General features: G+C 47.0%; 1 protein-coding gene across 1 annotated transcript; it reads right to left on the bottom strand.

Annotated features, from left to right (window-relative positions):
* Nucleotides 1–16: 16 nt before the first annotated feature.
* On the bottom strand, nucleotides 17–18587 carry GPR89B (G protein-coupled receptor 89B). The gene is made up of 14 exons (XM_082220763.1): nucleotides 18390–18587; nucleotides 16460–16519; nucleotides 15251–15354; nucleotides 14967–15073; nucleotides 14736–14837; nucleotides 13856–13976; nucleotides 13254–13334; nucleotides 11967–12076; nucleotides 11183–11271; nucleotides 10318–10410; nucleotides 3001–3096; nucleotides 2410–2499; nucleotides 1720–1785; nucleotides 17–1613 (listed from the first exon to the last, which is right to left on the bottom strand). The coding sequence occupies exons 1-14, from the start codon at nucleotides 18429–18431 to the stop codon at nucleotides 1407–1409; spliced, it is 1368 nt and encodes a 455-aa protein (XP_082076889.1). The 5' UTR covers nucleotides 18432–18587; the 3' UTR covers nucleotides 17–1406.
* Nucleotides 18588–19178: the final 591 nt, after the last annotated feature.

Below are 19178 nucleotides of genomic sequence, written 5' to 3'. Positions count from 1 at the left end.
TGTATACACATGAAGATACATGGCTAAGGTTTTTATTTCATTTTTTATCATACTTGCTGTCCTTTTTTTATTTCCCACATATAGTAGATCCCTTGACCTCCTCTAGCAACCCTCAGCCAAATCTTCTACAATTCCAAACCTTCATCGATGCATTCTGCCCCCTTGCTGCATCAGGTGGTCTTTCACCTTTCTCTTCAGCCCACGGCCCTCTCTGTCATGTGCTGTACGGAGGAGGCAGAAGAAGCTGCTGCTGCTCAGTTTCCAATCACAGTCTGCTTGGTGGAGTTTTCCCTGTTCTCTTCCATAAACAGATGCTGCTGTCCCAATAGTCAAATCAATCAGTACTAAGTCTGGCAACTGTTTCCCCATCAGAAGCGGTGGCAGAGAAAAAGTTCATAGATCATTCTTGCTGGGAGGGAAACAGGGTGGAGCTGCAGGCCTTTATTAATTGCTTCTTTCAGGCGTTTCCCCTGCCCCTTCTTCAGTCTGTTCATGCCATATTAGAAGAGAGCTTTTGAATCTACCTAACTACAACATACAACCATTTTTAATCCATGTCTCACTGAGCTACCTTATCCTTACCCTGAGTATTCACTTCCTAGCCATATGGAGGGTTTCTCTGATACACCTAATTCTGGAATCAAGAGGTAGGTTTCATCAGCAATATGTTAGGTTACAGTGGGATCCACAAGGAGGAAAACAAACACCATATGTGTAATATATATAGGAATATTTGCTATCAACTTTCTGCATCATTTCTCCTTACAATATGGAATGGAAATGGATAAGGACTGAGCTAAGATCCAATGAAACAGCAAAGGGGCTGAGATATACCTTCTTTGACGAGGGCTACACAGCCCACTAATGATACAGTGACATGCCAGCGCTAGACAGGGTAGGAACAAAACCCTGGCAAGCAACATTCAGTTTGATTGGTCACAAGCTGCCCAGAGCTGTTTTTGAAATATCCAGACCCTTGTTAATTCACCACTCTTCATTCCATCTTCGGAGAAGTAGCTCATTTCCAAAGTCTGTAGGGTTATCACAACAATATTGTGAATTGTTATAAAAGCTGGTTTATTTAGATGTTCAGTTCCAGAATCACTACTTCCAGATTAAGACATTTAAGCAGACATCTTGCCAATCACACTTACTAAACATCACAGAATTGTTTCTTCCCATTCTGCTTTTGAGAGAGCTGCCCTTTCACTCCTTGTGATTTATTTCCACTCAAGGACATGCTTATAGCACAAGGGTTGTTTCTTGGGGCTATTTCTTGCCTCTCCTTTTGCCTACGTTGACATATTTGGTTCTTGTCCAAGAATTGATAATCCATCGCAAAAAAAGATGGCAATATGCCAAATACTTTGCATTCGTCCATCACACAATGAAGAACCAAGATGGATTCAGAGTGCCATGTGCTTTTCAGGAGCCTGCTTATGCGCCAGGTAGAGGAAGAGGATGCTGGAGAGAGCACTGACCAGAAATATAACATCAAACCAGCGGTGGTAGAAGTTAAACTGTAATTCTCCTAGAACTTCCGTAATGATGGTGCGATACTCTGGAGGCATACTCATTCGAATCAGAAGCACTGAGGACACAAAATACATCCCCTGCAGAAGAGAGAAAGGAAACATCAGGCATCCCCATTTCCAGCTGCTTACATAGCTAAGAGTGGGCAAGAAGTAGCTGTTCACCATTTGAGGCTAAAACACTCACCATTATTTGTGCCAATAACAGAACAATGACATTAGAAGACTTGCTGCTTGAGATAGCATAGAAAAACTGGAAGACAAAACACAGAAAACCATCTATATATAGATATATAATCCAATATGTTCTGAGTACAACATTCCAATTAAATTTCAAGGGACAGTAGAAAGGCTATTCTGTTGCATAATGTCATGGCTTTCTAACCATCAAATTGGTCCATACAACTCCTTAGCTATCCAAGAGAAGCAGTTCCAATTCCAACAGTCACTTATATACCCATGTTAAAGACACACTGGGAGCATTCTCTTGCCCTCACCAGCGAAGAGTGTGGCTCAGGGTGGGAGAGTTGCTCAGCATGACAACACAAATCATGAGGTTGGTGGAACTACATGCTACGCAGCCTTTCTCAACCTGTGGGTCCCCAGATGTTGTTGAACTACAACTCCCATCACCCCTAGCTAGCAAGGCCAGAGCTCAGGGATGATGGGAGTTGTAGTCCAACATCTGGGGGCCCACAGGTTGAGAACAGCTGTAAGGGGAAGGAGGGGATCCAACCTTGTGGTGCTGCTTTTAGTGTTTGCATGTGTTGTGAGGGTTGTGTGGTTCTGCCCTAAAATTCTTAAGAGCTAAGTTCTGATGAACTCACACTTTTCTGCTTATACTCATTATATATAATAAGAATATGTACAGGCCTACCTTTGTGAGTGTAATCAATAAACCCCTGATAGAGGTGACAATAATAATTCCAACAAGGATAAAGGAAATATGCTGAGACCAGAATTTTACCTGCAATAACACAGAAAGGAAACAGTTAAGCTCACAGAGATGCTCATATCCACAGAGTATGGATTTAGTAGGCTGCTTATTTTCAGATATGGTTTGTGCATTCAGTGTCCTCTGGAGAAGTTCAAGCAAGAATATTTTCATATAAACCTATAGCAGATAAACCAAGAGGTCTTACCAGGTTGGTGTACACAACACTGGATTTAAACTTCTTTTTAGAGTGACTAAAGGTGTATAGGCATTCTCTAGTACGTAAGATAGGAGTACTGCCATCTTCTGGGCAAACAGAAGACTGGAACTTAAATTTTAAAGATGCATAGTTCTATTGAAAACCCAGTGATACATATGGATTTTCTAAAGTTTTAGAATCACTCATTTCAGTACCCACAGAGATTTTTAGAAGTAGTTAGCACATTGAATTACTATCCAGCTCAGAACAGAGTAGAATGAAATAAGAGTAAAGGAAAACTGAAGAAAGAAGGTGGATTTTAAAACAGTCCTCACATCAAACTGGATCCCCAAATAGTTCACAGTTATCTCAATTCCTCGTGTGACTGGGTCTGTCTTTCCAACTCTGTCAAATACAATATTGATTGTTGCCTGATGATGAGAGAGAAAGAGGCATCATATTACTTAAGCTACCTTCACTAAAAACATCACACATACACTTTCACAGGAAATTGCTCAGCATGGTAAACAGGCTACAAAGCATGGATGTGCATGCACATGCATACATACACACACACACGCACAAACACAAAGAGAAAGGCAATACTGCCCAGTGATACTATGTAGTTATAAGATGGACATCCCACTCTGGCCTTAAAATCTGTCTTGCTGAAATTCAACGAGAGGTCAATTTTAAAAACTGCCTGAACTCTAGTTGCTGAATAATATTTACCGTATTTTTCGCTCTATAAGACGCACCAGACAACAAGACGCACCTAGTTTTTGAAGGAGGAAAACAAGGAAAAAATAATTCTGAATCTCAGAAGCCAGAACAGCAAGAGGGATCGCTGCGCAGTGAAAGCAGCAATCCCTCTAGCTGTTCTGGCTTCTGTGATAGCTGCGCAGCCTGCATTCGCTCCATAAGACGCTGTCAGGGGTTCAGAAGCAGAGACGCAGAGAAGGGTGGAAACAGAGAGCGAGGGGGAGGAAGCCGAAGGGAGAATGAGTGATGATGACGAACCGAGATCTCCAAGCCTAAGCAGTGAGTCAGAGGACTCCCAAAAGGGAGCCCCAGTGAGCAGAGCAAGGGGGGGATCCGGGGGGACACCCCAGGAGGAAGGGAACAGAGGAGATTCAGAGAGCAGCAGCTGGAAGTCGGGACCCACGCTCAAGACTGAGAGCAGCAGGGAGGAAGGCAGCCAGGCATCGGGTTCCGGAGGCCGTCAGCAGGAGGGAGGGCACGAGTCAGGGGTGGTCACGCCCTCCTCAGAGAGCGAGGCAACGGTCAAGAGGAAAGTAGAGAGTTGGGCGCGCGCGCCAAGTTCAAATGCAGCGGAAGCTGGAGCAGTAAGCAGCCCGGAGAGTGAGCCAGGTCCCAAAGCCCGCCGAAAGGAAGCGGAAGGATCAGGGGGGTCAGCGTCAGAGGAGAGTAGAAGGGAGGAGTCCCAGGGGGGCAGAAGGACCCAGAGACGTAGGGAGAGGCGAAGGAGGTGGAGCAAGGCTAGGGTATTAAGCTGGTGTGCAAGAGGCGGGGACTCAGATGGGTCTTCGCCGACCTAGGGCAGAAGGTGTAGAGCTGCACGCTGCAGTTCGGAAATGAAACCTGTAACTCAATAAAGACTCTTTTAAAGTGGTCGCTGTGTGGCGTGGTCCTATGTGAGCTGGGACCTGGTAGCAGCTCTGACAGTAAGACCCATCTCTGAAAAAGCTTCAGAAACCTGAAACCTCGCAGCGGGAGCAGAAGCCGCTAGGGGAGGAAGAGGGGTGTCTGTAAGCAAGCTCACAAAGGTTAGCAAGATGACGGAAGAACAGAGGATCTCCGCGTTGCAAGAGGCAGTGACCCAGTTGTCCTCAGAGGTATTGGCTTCCAAGAAACGGGAGGAGGAGACTACAGCCGCCTACAGAGACCTACACGCCAGGTTTGAAATGCTTGTTAAGCAAGGGCAACCGGGACCCAGACCGGAGGGCGTGGGATTGGCACGGAGAGCAGGAGGGCTTGTGGCTCACTTCGATGGGGCTTTGCAACAGTACCCTAATTTTAGAGCAGACGTAATGTGCGCACTGCAACTGCTGGCAAAAGACTTTAGAGATGAGGAAGAGAAGGTGGGGTTCATATTGTCCCATTTGCATGGGGATGCCAAAGCCTGGCTGCGCAATTTGTGGAGGGATAAAGGTCCGGCGCTTCAGAATGCAGATGCCTTTATCAAAGCGATGGATGCGTGTTTTTTGTCTACTATTGATGTGGATCTTGCCAGACGGGAGATTCATGGACTAAAACAAGGGAGGGCGAGCGTCCGGCAGTATCACGCCCGATTTTTTGCGCTGGTCAGTGCTTTAGAATGGGAGCGGGATTCGCCCCCTGTCAGAGACCTCTTCTGGGAGGGTCTAAGTTCTGCGGTTAAGGATGAAATTGCAAGGGGGGAGAGGCCCCGAAGCACGCAGGAGGTGGTCCAAAGGGCGCTGACTGTGGGGGTGAGGCTGGAAGAACGTCCATGGTGCAGAGATGAAGGAGGGAGGGCGCGAAGCAGCGAGAAGTTTCTCTTTCGTTCCGAGGGAAGCAGCGCGTGCGCAATCCACACCTCCGCCAGGAGGGGGAGGGGAACCGATGGAGGTTGGAGGTGCAAGGGCTCAGTCAGCAGCCAGAGCCCTAGCACCGGCAGCAGTGAAAGCGAAGCCTCCTAGAGGGAACAGGAAGTGTTACATCTGCGAGGATCCAGGCCATTTGGCGAAGGAGTGTCCCCGGAGGCTCCACAAGCACACTGCAGCCTCAGCAATGGTGACTGCAGCAACGCAGCAAGGAGAACCACAGCAGGGAAACGACGATGTCTGGCTGGAGACGGAGACACTGGGGCCCAGCCAGACGCATCTGTGAAGCAGTCCCCAGCGATATTGCAACCCACGGATCCCCTCCCACCCAAACCAGTAGTGCAGCTCACAGCGTCTCTCCAGCTACCCGACGGCGTCACTATCGAAGTGCCGCTTTCTGTGGATTCTGGAAGCAACGCAGACTTTATAGCGCAGAGCTTTGTGGAGCAGCACGCTATACAGCTATTGCCTGCCACTCTGCCCCTGCAAGTCGTCACAGTGGATGGCAGAGAGTTGCTAGGGGGGCAGGTGGTGAAGCAGACGCCACCGATGGTGATGCGCCTTGGCAACCACAGGGAAGTCATCAGTTTTAATGTCACCCAACTGTCGGACACGCCCATTGTGTTGGGCATGAGTTGGCTGGACAGGCACAGTCCGACACTGGCTTGGTACCAGAGACAACTGATCTTCGGCTCCTCTTATTGCGCAGAACACTGCATCCTGCCCCGTCGGGAGGGAGAGGAGGAGGAATCGCAACTGCAGTTGGGAACGTTGCAAGCGGTCCCCCACAAATACGCGAGCTTTTTGGAGGTCTTCTGCGAGAAGGAGGCGGACAAGCTACCCCCTCACCGGCCATATGACTGCAAGATTGACCTCCTACCGGGGGCGACGCTGCCGAAGGGGCGGCTATACTCCATGTCTGAAGATGAAATGCAGGAACTCAAACAGTTCATCGAGCATAATCTGGAGCGTGGCTTCATCAGGGAGTCCAAGGCAGTGGGGGGCAGTCCCGTTTTCTTCGTGAAAAAGAAAGACACGCCCCAAAAAAGACTCGTTGTGGACTACCGCCTTTTGAACCAGATGACCAAACCGTCTGATTACCCCATGCCCAGGATTGACGACCTCCTCGCGACGGTACGCAAGGGACGCGTGTTCACCAAGTTGGACCTGCGAGGGGCGTACAATCTCATCCGCATGCGGGAGGGCGATGAGTGGAAGACGGCCATGTTCACACCGCTGGGCACCTACGAATACAGAGTTATGCCCTTTGGATTACAAAATGGCTCTCACTGTTTTCAAGCTTTTATGCATCACGTGTTGGAGGGACTCCTCTACAAGACATGCGTCTGCTTCCTGGATGACATCCTGATTTTCTCTGACTCGCAGCAAGCTCACGACCGAGACGTGAGGGAGGTGCTCAGCAGGTTGCAACAACATAGACTGTACGCCAAGCTGGAGAAGTGCCAGTTCGACACGACGGAGGTGGATTTCCTGGGATACAAGTTGTCGGACAAGGGGATAGCCATGGACAGCACCAAGGTTCGTGCGGTATTGGATTGGAAGAGCCCGCGCAACCGGAAGGAGGTCCAGCGGTTTGTCGGCTTCGCCAACTTCTATCGCAAGTTTATCAAGGGGTTCGCGATGCAGACGGCAGCAATTACGGACACGCTCAGCTCCAAAAAAAAGAAGTTCATCTGGACGGAGCAGGCGGAACAGTCCTTTCAAGCGCTCAAGCATCTCTTCGCATCGGAGAAGCAACTGCTGCATATCGACCCCAGTAAACCGTTGAGGGTAGAGACAGACGCGTCAGACAGAGCCGTGGGAGCTGTTCTGCTGCAGCGAGACCCGCAGGGGGTGTGGCGGCCGGGAGCGTTCTACTCCAGAAAGCTCAGCAAGTCGGAGCAGAACTACACCATCTGGGACAGGGAGTTGCTGGCCATTCATGCAGCTTTCAAGGCGTGGAGGCACTTCCTAATCGGCGCCAAGCACACGGTGCAGGTCTGCACGGACCACAAGAATCTGGAGCACTGGCGCACGGCTCAGTTCCTGAACCAGAGGCAGATACGTTGGGCGGAGTTCTTTGCTGACTTTAATTTCCGAATAGAGTACGTCCCAGGAGACACCAACATCATGGCGGATGCACTGTCCCGAAAACCGCAATACCTAGAAGAGGTGACGCCAGCGGCGGCCATGCACATCTTCGCACCGACGGCGTGGGCGTGTGCCTCAGCTACAGTAGACCTGGATGCGGTGCGACGTGCATTGCGGGACGACTCATTCGCGCAAGACAAGATGGCGGAACTGCTCAGAGGCACGGCTACCACGGACGAGTTCCAGGTGCGGGACGGCTTGCTCCTACGCAAAGGAGCTGTCTATGTACCAGGAGACGACCTTCGCGCCAAGGTACTGCAACAGTTGCACGACGCACCCACGGCCGGTCACTTTGGCACAGAGAAAACGATGGAATTAGTCGCGAGAGACTTCTGGTGGCCCAGGCTGAGAGGGGAGGTCGCGGACTACGTCGCGAGGTGCGACACCTGCCAGAGGGCCAAGCCGGTACACAGACCACCGGCGGGACTGTTAGAACCGCTGCAAACGCCGTTTGAACCGTGGGAGAGGGTGGCCCTGGACTTTGTGACGGATTTACCCAGCTCGAGAGGCAAGACAGCTGTGCTGGTGGTGGTGGACTTGTTCACCAAGATGGCACATTTCATTCCGTGTGCGAAGGTGGCCACGGCGGAACAAACCGCCAAACTGTTCATAGATCACGTGTTCAAAGTGCATGGCCTGCCACGGTCTATCCTGTCCGACCGCGGACGCCAGTTCATCTCGTCTTTCTGGCAGAAGCTGATGGGTTTTCTAAATGTCAAGGTCAATCTGGCATCAGCAAGACACCCGCAGACCAACGGGCAAGCAGAGAGGGTCAATGCCATCATGCAGCAGTACCTGAGATGCTATGCCAATCAACAGCCTGCGACGTGGGTGGATTACCTGCCGCTAGCCGAGTTCGCTTACAACAACACGAAGCACGTGTCCACAGGAGTGACGCCGTTCTTTGCCAACAATGGGAGGCATCCCAGAACCTTCCCGGGACTGGAGAGAGTGGGGGAAGGAGAACCACAGACGGCGGACGCGTTCGCGTCAGAGCTGCAGGCGGTCCACGATCAACTCAGACGGCAGCTGGAGCTAGCTAAGCACGCCTACAAGGTGCAAGCTGACAAGCACAGGCGGGTTGGCGAAGTGATCCAAGTGGGAGACTGGGTCTGGTTGGCAGCCCACGCAGTGCCGACCAGGTCACTTGCCAAGAAGAAGTTGGGGCACAAGCAGATCGGTCCGTACCAAGTCGAAGCGCAGATCAACCCGGTAGCCTTCCGACTGGCGCTGCCGGAGGGTTCCAGAATGCATCCGGTGTTCCACAGGTCGGTGCTCACTCCCTACAAGGCACCTCACAGGTTCCAGGAGCCAGGGACGGCGCCAAGTCCGCTCCGGGAACGGACGGAGACGCGGGAGGTGAAGCACCAGGACCACATCAACGAGGTCACGGAGATTTTGGACTCCAGATGGGGGGAAGAGGGAGTCGAATACCTCTTAGCCAGAGAGGGCACCCGGGCCAGCGCCAATAGCTGGGTACCAGACTACGCTTTGGAGGAACCCCTGCTCAAGGACGAGTTTCATGCCCTCTTCCCACACAAACCCATGCCAGCGAGCTTCTTCGACGACTGGTTGTTCACACCCACACTTTCTTCCAGCACGTTCCATGGATTCGACTCAGAAGGGGAACCCGCACGGAGCACCCGTTCCCCAGAAGGTTCACCGGCAGGTTCGGCATCAGGCAACTCGTATTGGTGGGACGATCGACCAGAGGAGCAATGGCGCAGGAAGTGGCTGGAGATGCCAGGTCGAGCGACCGAAGCAGAGACTGACATGGACGTGTTCGGGGAGGACCTCGGGTTCGAGCACGGCGGTACAGAGATGGAAGAGCAACAAGTCAACGTCGACGACCGAGAGGGGGAAGACTCGGAGGTCTTCAGTTGGCGGCCACCCACGGGGAGCGACCTGTATCCAGCATTCCCTCCCATGATGATGGAGCGCCCAGCACCCACACCGGACAGCGGGGAGGGGGGAAGGGGGGGCTTCGAGGGGGGGATGGATGTCAGGGGTTCAGAAGCAGAGACGCAGAGAAGGGTGGAAACAGAGAGCGAGGGGGAGGAAGCCGAAGGGAGAATGAGTGATGATGACGAACCGAGATCTCCAAGCCTAAGCAGTGAGTCAGAGGACTCCCAAAAGGGAGCCCCAGTGAGCAGAGCAAGGGGGGGATCCGGGGGGACACCCCAGGAGGAAGGGAACAGAGGAGATTCAGAGAGCAGCAGCTGGAAGTCGGGACCCACGCTCAAGACTGAGAGCAGCAGGGAGGAAGGCAGCCAGGCATCGGGTTCCGGAGGCCGTCAGCAGGAGGGAGGGCACGAGTCAGGGGTGGTCACGCCCTCCTCAGAGAGCGAGGCAACGGTCAAGAGGAAAGTAGAGAGTTGGGCGCGCGCGCCAAGTTCAAATGCAGCGGAAGCTGGAGCAGTAAGCAGCCCGGAGAGTGAGCCAGGTCCCAAAGCCCGCCGAAAGGAAGCGGAAGGATCAGGGGGGTCAGCGTCAGAGGAGAGTAGAAGGGAGGAGTCCCAGGGGGGCAGAAGGACCCAGAGACGTAGGGAGAGGCGAAGGAGGTGGAGCAAGGCTAGGGTATTAAGCTGGTGTGCAAGAGGCGGGGACTCAGATGGGTCTTCGCCGACCTAGGGCAGAAGGTGTAGAGCTGCACGCTGCAGTTCGGAAATGAAACCTGTAACTCAATAAAGACTCTTTTAAAGTGGACGCTGTGTGGCGTGGTCCTATGTGAGCTGGGACCTGGTAGCAGCTCTGACAGACGCACACACATTTCCCCTTACTTTTTAGGAGGGAAAAAGTGAGTCTTATAGAGCAAAAAATACGGTACATATTAAGATTCCAAAATGCAGAAATCTCTCCTTCCAAGCACAGCCTTTGCAAAATATAAACTGCCATTCCAATGGCACAGATACATACCATAAAAATTTTCCAGACACAGTAGATTGAGAAAAAGTAGCCCAGAAAGTTAAAGTATTTCCCTTGGAATGTTTTAGAGTATTCTATCCTCTCCTGCAAGAAGAAAATGTTCAGGTTCAGGAGGCATCCAGATGCATTCTAAAACCAGCACATCATATCTCAAGGGGTTTCTTGTCATGAAATAAACATCTCATACAGACCATGTAACAGAAAAAGCAAGCAGACCCCTTTACAGATGAAGAATCTGTGCTGCCAGAGCCATGTTTGCATAGGCCCTGGAGTGTATAAATTCAAGTGACACAACAGAATAAGCCCAGGTCTCCAAGATTCCAGGAATGCCCTTAATGTTACAACAACATGCATGCTCTCCCTTTCAATAAATTTCAATAAGGCACACATATTGACCACTTGATGAAGCCTTGATTAATAAAGGGAAGCACACCTGCACTGATCACTATCTACTTTTAGGCACCCGGCAAAACTTTGTCTCTTCCACTAAGCCATAGACCTTGAATTATCTACTAAAGTAGGTGGGATGTGTTATGAATGTATTTTGGGCTTTTACTCTGCTTTAGTTTTATGTTGCTTTTTAAAAGTCACTTTTAGTTAGAATTTTTTTAAAGTGATCAAGAAGTGCAAATAGCAATAATATGAACAAAAATATATCTAGACTGGGATAACCAAATGCAACATAAAATTGTGATTTACTCTAGTGGACATGATCCCAGAGAAGGCTAATGGCTACTTATCAGAGTATCATAAAGCTATGTCTCCTGTATCATGTTCGCTTGCTGGTAGATTTCTAAAGTCTTTTTTCCCTTTCACCCACCCATCAGGCATGAGAACAGTCCCCCTTTGCCGGCACCTTGGTAGCATGCAGGTCAGCAGTTTCCAAGAAAAGCTGCTGACTCAGCTCCTCCAAAGCATCTACCTCCTGCTGGATAACTGCCAGATCTGGTCAATGACAGTTGTCAAGGACAAAATCATGTATAATGCCATCCAAAAACAATACATATTTCAATGTTGCTTTTCATTCCTGAGCCATCGCATGAAAAAAAAAAGCCTTGACATTTTCTGAAATAACAGGTCCTTTACTTTCTAACTCCTGGGCTACAAATCAGAAACTGTACACTGCTGCCACCTGCAGGATTACAACTGGGGATGCATGTTGTATACTAAAATATACATATAGCAATACTAATGCCAGAACTACATGCTTCTACAGCAGCTTATCAGTCCCCTGAAAATCATGTTGCTGTATGGTACTGTAAATCATGTTGCTGTATGGTATTAGCAATGCATGGTACTGATATATTGAGGCTACATAACTAAATCCATGCCCAGTTCCATATTTCCCATCAGGCAACATCTATAATAATTTCTCACTTATGTAGAAGTGGGCATGAGCATAACTGCCCCCACTAGATCAGGCCCTGGTGCTTAGCACTTGCAGGCTTGAGTTAAGAGTTGCTCACTCTGAAGTATGCTAATCCAAGGAGTGGAAGGTAAGGGATTCTGCAGAGTCTGTAATCTGCACAATAGTAAATGGGATCCTTACATTTCCCCCTTCTCCTTTTATCTTAACTCAGCTCCATTATGGTTTCCCCTTTTCCCATTCCCCAAAGTAGAACGAAGGAAATAAAGGATACTTTCGCTGCCTGGTGAAGATGATGCCACACTTTTTATCATCCCCCAGAAACCAGTGGGCTTGTTGTTAACTTCCCCTCTCTGGAACATGTTTCTGTGAACCATCGCTATCCTGATTGGGAGGAAAAGTCAAGTGCTAAAAAAGAGAGATACAAACTAGAACCAAAAACAATTCACATTTCAAAGTTTAGATTTTTCAAAATCTGGAATTCAAAACATTGCTGTCAACTAACAGACGAACCTTTGAAAAAGTGTACATTAACACAATTCAGGAAAGTGGTAATCATGCATTTTCTAAGCAATATCAGTAGCTGACTTCCATGTCATTAGGTAAGAGTCAGGAGGCCTCCACAATTAGGTACTGATAGAAGAATGTATTTTATTTTGCTCCTAGGTAATAAAGATAATGCAAAGCTTTTCTGCAGATTTCAGCCATTAAAGTAATGGCATTAGTTCACAAAGTTTACGTTTACTTTACTTATGTCATCATTTATATGCTATCTATCAGTGCTAACCCTTTCAAGGCAGCTCATGTCATCCTGAAACAATTCATCATAATAAAACATAGAAACTTCTTTACTGAAAACATGATCAGTATTATTTATGTAGCTGGCAGTTCTACCCATGAAAATCAAAATTTGGATGCCTCATGGAGCATATGAAACAGGCACAACATAGAGGCCACTTCAAATGACTCCCCTTCCTGTGGCATCTAATTCACATCTAATGGCACAACACAAGGGTGGTGGCAGCTCAGCTCAAGGCACTCTTGGAAGAAACTGATACGAGTCACTTCAGCATGGTTTGGGGACCAAATTAGCCACAATGGAAGCCCTTTGTCAGGAGAGGAACCCACTTGTGGAATCATCACCTCTTGTAAAAGGCAAGCGGCAACCAATGATGTTCATTCTGCGATTGCTTAAAACTGACTTTTTCTCCCAGGCCTTTGCAGGCCTTCAATATCTACCTCCTGTGACCTTGTAATATCTGCTATGGGTTGTTTTATATTGGTTTTTATTTTTGTAGAGCTCTTATATTTTTGCTTTATCACAATTTCTATAAGTTCTATTTTTGTTAACCGCCGCATGCGGTTTTTTTAAAAAAAATAAAGAGCTAGTATAAGAATATTTTAAACAAACTCATTCCATCCAGTTCATCAGTTTTTAAACTATTTTAGCTCTTTTATTCTCTGATCCTCTAAACCATAGAAATCATCCATCCACTGGCAAATTTCTGTGATGAAGTTACTTCAAAAGAAGTAAAGGATTTCCTGCTGTAGTTGGTCTCACCTTTTCTTCTTGCTGATGATCATGTCCATGGTTTGGAGGAGACGACGCTCCAGAGCTAGAATGTCTGCATCTGTCACGTTCCTGTAACAGACACCCATACAAACCTATTGATATGGTTCTGACTTCCAATAACAGTAATGTCCAACCCAAGGCTTCCCCAATTTTGAGCCGCTCCTCTTAACCCAGTTCCAGTGGAGCACAATACAGTGGAACCTCGGGCTGCGAACGTGATCCGTGCAGGAGGCACATTTGCAACCCGCAGTGCACCATCTGCACACGTGTGGGTTGTGATTTGGCGCTTCTGCGCAAAGCACGATTTAGCACTTCTGCGTATGCGTGAGCGCCTAAACCCGAAAGTAACCTGTTCTAGTACTTCCAGGTTTGGTTTGGTGCGGTGCGCAACCTGAAAACGCATAACCTGAAGCGTCTGTAACCCAAGGTACCACTGTACTCATATTCTAGATAGGGCCAATTAAAAAATTGCACATATAATGCTAGAATCAGCATCCCACAGAGGGGATGGGGGTGGAACTATCAACTCTGAGGAGACATTTCTGAAAACTTGGTGCTGAAGGAAACAAAAATCAGGAAACGCCATTTACCTGAGAAAATAAGACATATACGTGTATGGGCAATTGACTGCACCAAACCCTGAAAGTAGAGCCATGAGGGTCACCCCAATCACTCCCACTCGACTGATGAGTTGTTCTATGGATAGAATTCCTAAGAAAAGAAAATATTAAGTTATTTCTGTCACTACGTTCTCAAGAATACAGAATATAGTTACACTTGCACAAATCATTTTGTTCTAAAATTTCTAGCATAACTTCAGTTATTTAGCATCTACTGGTGTAATTTCAAAGCAATGTGAATACTCTTCTGTAAGGATACTAGAAAAAATGTTGTGCCATCTCATACACCTCTTGCGATAAGCAAAGGAATACAGGAATACTCAATTTCTGAAGGACACACCATGTGCTGAAAAGTTCTTTCTAGAAATAATAAATTTTATAGGTCAGGATTTCCTCGGGACTTACTATTTTTACAAAATGAGCATGTGATTGCAGGTGTCTGTTGCAACTTTAGAGGGCTAATAAAGATCCAGGTGACATAAGAAAGCATCCAAGGCTGCAGTCCTAACCCCACTTACCTGGAAGTAAGCCCCACTGAATTCAACAGGTCTTACTTTTGAGTAAACATAGTTAGAACTGCAGTCTAAGAAAGAAACTTATGAGTAAATATGCACTAGATTGTGTGGTATGAGTATCTGATCTATCAAGTGTCAACAAAAACCATACATTAATTCAAAGACCCTGACTTTCCCCCAGAATACCATTAAACATGAGGGTCCCTTTTGTCAGCACAGAGCAAGCATAAGTAGTCAGGTATGCTATGTACAGATACTGTACGCTACACACAGTGATTCATTTCAGGGAGCTCATAAGCAGCAGACAATGAACTGAAATGTTGTATGAAACTCACCATGTTTTGGACTGAGGATAGGAAATGGATCCCCCAGTTTCCAGAAGAAATACATGAATGTTAGCCAGACAACACAGGCAAAAAGCAGTCTGTGTCTGTGCACTAAAATTAATAACAAAGAAAGTCAAAAATTATTAAGGTCGTTATCTGTTTGGAATGACAAGTGTTACTTTGGATGGCAACCTAAAGCACTTGGGCCACTATAGTGTTTTGAGGTACATGCAAACTTACACAATCGGATGTTGCTCACAACAAAGTAGCCGATGTAAAAGGGAACCATGAATACAAGAACAAGCAAAATCACACAGAGGTTCAACTTCCAGTGAAAATACCTAGAGCTGAAAAATAAAAGAAGGGCTGTTCACTACCAGATCATCACCACAGAGGAATTTTTAAAATCATTCTTAATCATTTACAGATTGACAGGACCAGAACAAAACAAATAAATGAGCCCATCAAAGGCATTAAGGTGACAGTCCTTTCTGAAACATTCTAACATTAGCTGCTATGCTTACCTGCTGTTTAGGACCCCTAGTATCTCAAAAATGATAAGTTCAAACATGGTGCAGGAAAATGCAAAAGTGACAGAGAAGACAACCTGTACAACATACTGCCGCACCTGTAATAAAGCCAGTAGAGCAGAAACAGAAGTCACTTCCACAAGCAAAGTATTTGACATTCATTTCTGAGTGGAAAGAATATGTCGGTGCTTTAAGATGCAAACATATAATGGGACCTATACCCAAGTTCTCAAATAAGCCTTTATTGATAGGTTAACAAATAATTATTTCGCCTCCTGTAACTCTTTTCTCTGACATCCGATTAAATGCAGAAAATCTTTCTAAAATTGTAAGCAAATTAACTCTAAACTGTGTTTTGATCCAACTGATCAAACAAACATAACAGTAAGGAGTCCTAAAGTCCATTCCGATGCATAACTACTCACAACCATGTCTCAATGATGTTTGTACTCAAGTGAATGTGCTTAGTAGAGCAGGTGTGCAGAGCCTTTGGCCCTCCAGTTCTTGCTGAACTACAACTCCCATCATCCCTAGTCCCTGTCCATGCCTGCTGAGGCTGATGGGAGTTGTCATTTGTTAACATCTGGATGGCCAAAGGTTCCCCTAGGGAGCTAGCCAATATGCAAACCTACTCAGAAGTAAGCATGGGCCATAGCTCAGTGTAGATCATCTGCTTTGACTATGGAACATCTACTTTCAATCCCCAGCCTCTCCAAGTAGGGCTAGGAACAACTCCCTGACTGAAATCTTGGAGAGCTGAGGCAAGTCAGTGAAGACAATACCGAGCTGGATGGGCGACTGCTCCAACTTGGTATAAGGTGGCTTCCTAAGTAAGCCCCTGAGTTCAAGAGGGCTTCTTCTCAGGTAAGCAGGTATAAGACGGTATAACAATATGAAGGAGTGAGATTCCCAGCAGAGAAACTGCCAGCCAGGGCAGAAGGTGGAGGGACAGGCTTTTTCTTATTCTTCCTGTCATGGTCAGTTTCTGTAAGGTTTCCCTCATTGACCACTATAGGAGAGAATAAATCCAGGGGTGGCAGAATTTTGCAACCAGTTTGGGGAACAAGGATGCTTAGGCTCCTGCAGATCCCCTGACATCTACTTCAGGATTGTTTCCTAAATTATTTGAACTCAACTTTATTTCTTCCTATACTGGCAGCTTCACTTTCAGGTCACAATAAAGTTACAGTTGATGGTCCCCACCTCATAATCTTTGAAGAGCCGACGCATGAAGAACAGCCATCCAAATCCAAAGAATAGCACCTGCAGAGGGACAGAAGGGCAGTTAACGGTTTCAAAATTCTGAAATCTTAAAAATTCTTAGTACATGCAAGTATATTTCTGTTTTCAAAGTAAGATACTTGATACGCTAAAATAAAAGTTGTTTTTAAACTGTGGTGTAACTAGATTGGGATTTGTTTCTTCCTAGAACAAATAAACAGTATTGACAAAAAAAAGAGGTTTCTAAAATATGAAGCCATGCAGTGTTAGAAACTGAGATTATGAAAACTAGTAGCTAAATAGCACCTTAAACCTAGGTTATGGGTGCAACAACAGAATGTCTAGGTGCGCTTTTTTATAACAAGAATACAAAGCTGAAAATAAACTGCAGATAAAATATTATGTTCATTTTTCACATGGTCTAGTGTCCTTCCCCTGCCCACCCCCATAATATTCTTAAGAGGGTCTCTTCTCCAGTCTTCAGAGAGTAGCTGGACATGGGGAGCCAGAAAAGCATTCTCCTTTCCTTCCACTCTACAGTTTTAATCTGAAATCTCAGCCACAGTACTGCACACAGAGATAAGAAACTGCTCGCGCTAATGAAATTCCCTGTTGCAAAATGCACCTTGAACAATGGGAGTTTCAAACACTGAAGCCATGCCACATGAGAAGATAGCAGCAATACTTCATCTATTTGTTCTGGCACATTAAAAACAGAAGAGAGTGGGAGTCAATATACTTTTTATCCAAGGTTTTGAACTTCTGGAAGTATGTGTCATTAGAACACTGACAATGCAATCCTATTGTATTTGTTTATGCCACCTTTCAAGACAAACCTCTTCCAAAGTGGCTTGCATAACAACACCATAAAACAGTTTTTAAAATACATATATTATCCAACTACAGCATAGCAGCAGTTTAAAAGTCCAGCATACAATTTAAGATTATAAACGTCTATGTTTCAACATCCTTCAAAAAACTAACAAAAGTCTGGCCATAAGTACTTGAGTTTTGAACTATTTGTAAATGTTTATTTTAAAGTTCTGTAATCCACCCTAACACACTAGAACACCCAAGATATGAAATATAAACATGGTCATCCTTACAAAGGAATTTCCTGTGCTCATGACCCAAATGTGTTTTTGTGTAAATGGGTAGGTTACAAGGTGCTTTTACTTTTTCTTATGTTTTTAAGTTGCAACTCCCTTAGACGCCTTTGGTGTAACAAGCAAGTAGGCAGTTTAATTAATAATAATCCCACAAACCAAGTATGCCAAGAACCCCACATGCAATCTGGAAGAACCGTGGATTAAAATGGACCCCATAAGCCACTTCTGAAGTGAGGCATCCCCTTTAAGAAACATGGGAAACAAGTTGAAAGATTGCAAGTTGGCAGGGAGGGAGAGACAGAGAGAGAGCTTGCCACATGATAAGGCGGGAGGGCCCTAGCCCACCTCCCACTCTGTTTTGGCAGAGCTGGCAGAGGCCTAGTCTACAGATGCTGCACAATGAGCTGGCAGAACAGGTGCACCACTTCAGAGTACAGGTAAATGTCATTGCTCCTGGAGGTTCCTGCAGGTGAAAAACCTGGAAAGAGAAAACTCTGCAAGCAGAGAAGTTCCAACCCAGCCCAATCCCTTCTATGCCACCGGGTTTGTCTCTCTCTTTTAGCATACTGAAGCACTGGAAAATTTGAGTCTCTCCCCCCGCCCACTTTCAAAAATGGTACAGTCCATCCTCCTCCACCTGCAGCCGGAAGTGGTCCCGTCCACCTTCCTATCGCCTCGTTCTGCCGAGCTCAAGTGGGACGAGGAGACTAGGAAGTTCCAACTCCTTTTTCGGGGGGGGGGGTTCACATAGCTGTGGCTGCGTGGGGGGGGGAGAAAGAGGGAAGGAGCGAGGGCCTCGTTACCTGAGATACGACCATGATGCTGGAGTCGATCAGGAAGCTCATAGTGGAGAGAAAACCCTCCCGAAGTGGAGGGATGCGTCTCTCTCACACACTCAACCTCTCCCCCTCCCCAAGTCCCAACGGCCACTTCTCCCCTTATTCAGTAGGGCTCGCGAGCGTCAGCTCAGAGCACCTCGACTTGGCTCCGCCCCCTTTCCGCTGCCTCATTACAGGGCGCCACGATCGGGTAGGCGGGGCTATGGAGTCATAGGACGTAGAGATAGGAAATGAGAAGAATAGCTCATCGCCTTTTCTGGAGATGGAACTTCCCGGTTTCTTTAGGTGGTTTCCCCAACCACATAAAATAAAATAAAACGAAATTACTGTAGATCTAACCTGCTGGGGGAAATCATGAACTGCCTATGATGATGATGATGATGATGATGATGATGCCTTCGGCAAAGCGGGGCACGCTTCTGCCCAATAGCAAATATTACAGGAAAGGGTTTTTTTAAAAAAAACCCAAAAAACATTTTGTTGTATTCTATGGGTAATTCTCATTTGCAACCCAGGAGAAGAAAGGGTCCAAATATAGAGAGACACCTATACATGTGTATTTTATCTCTATCTATCATCTATCTATCTATCTATCTATACATGTATGGCTGGGAGGGTCAAGAGGGGGCCATAGAGATAGGATCTAGAGCCGCTCACATAACCTGCATTTCCGGTATTAAACTTGCGCGAGTCTCAGAGAGCGAGGCTTTGGGGGATCAGGAGGACGGAGCGGAAGAAGAGAGAGGGGAAGAG

The sequence above is a fragment of the Podarcis vaucheri genome (assembly GCF_965113315.1).
Source record: "Podarcis vaucheri genome assembly, chromosome: 4".
In the NCBI taxonomy this organism is placed as follows: Eukaryota; Metazoa; Chordata; class Lepidosauria; order Squamata; family Lacertidae; genus Podarcis; species Podarcis vaucheri.
This window is presented reverse-complemented; position numbering and strand designations above follow the sequence as displayed.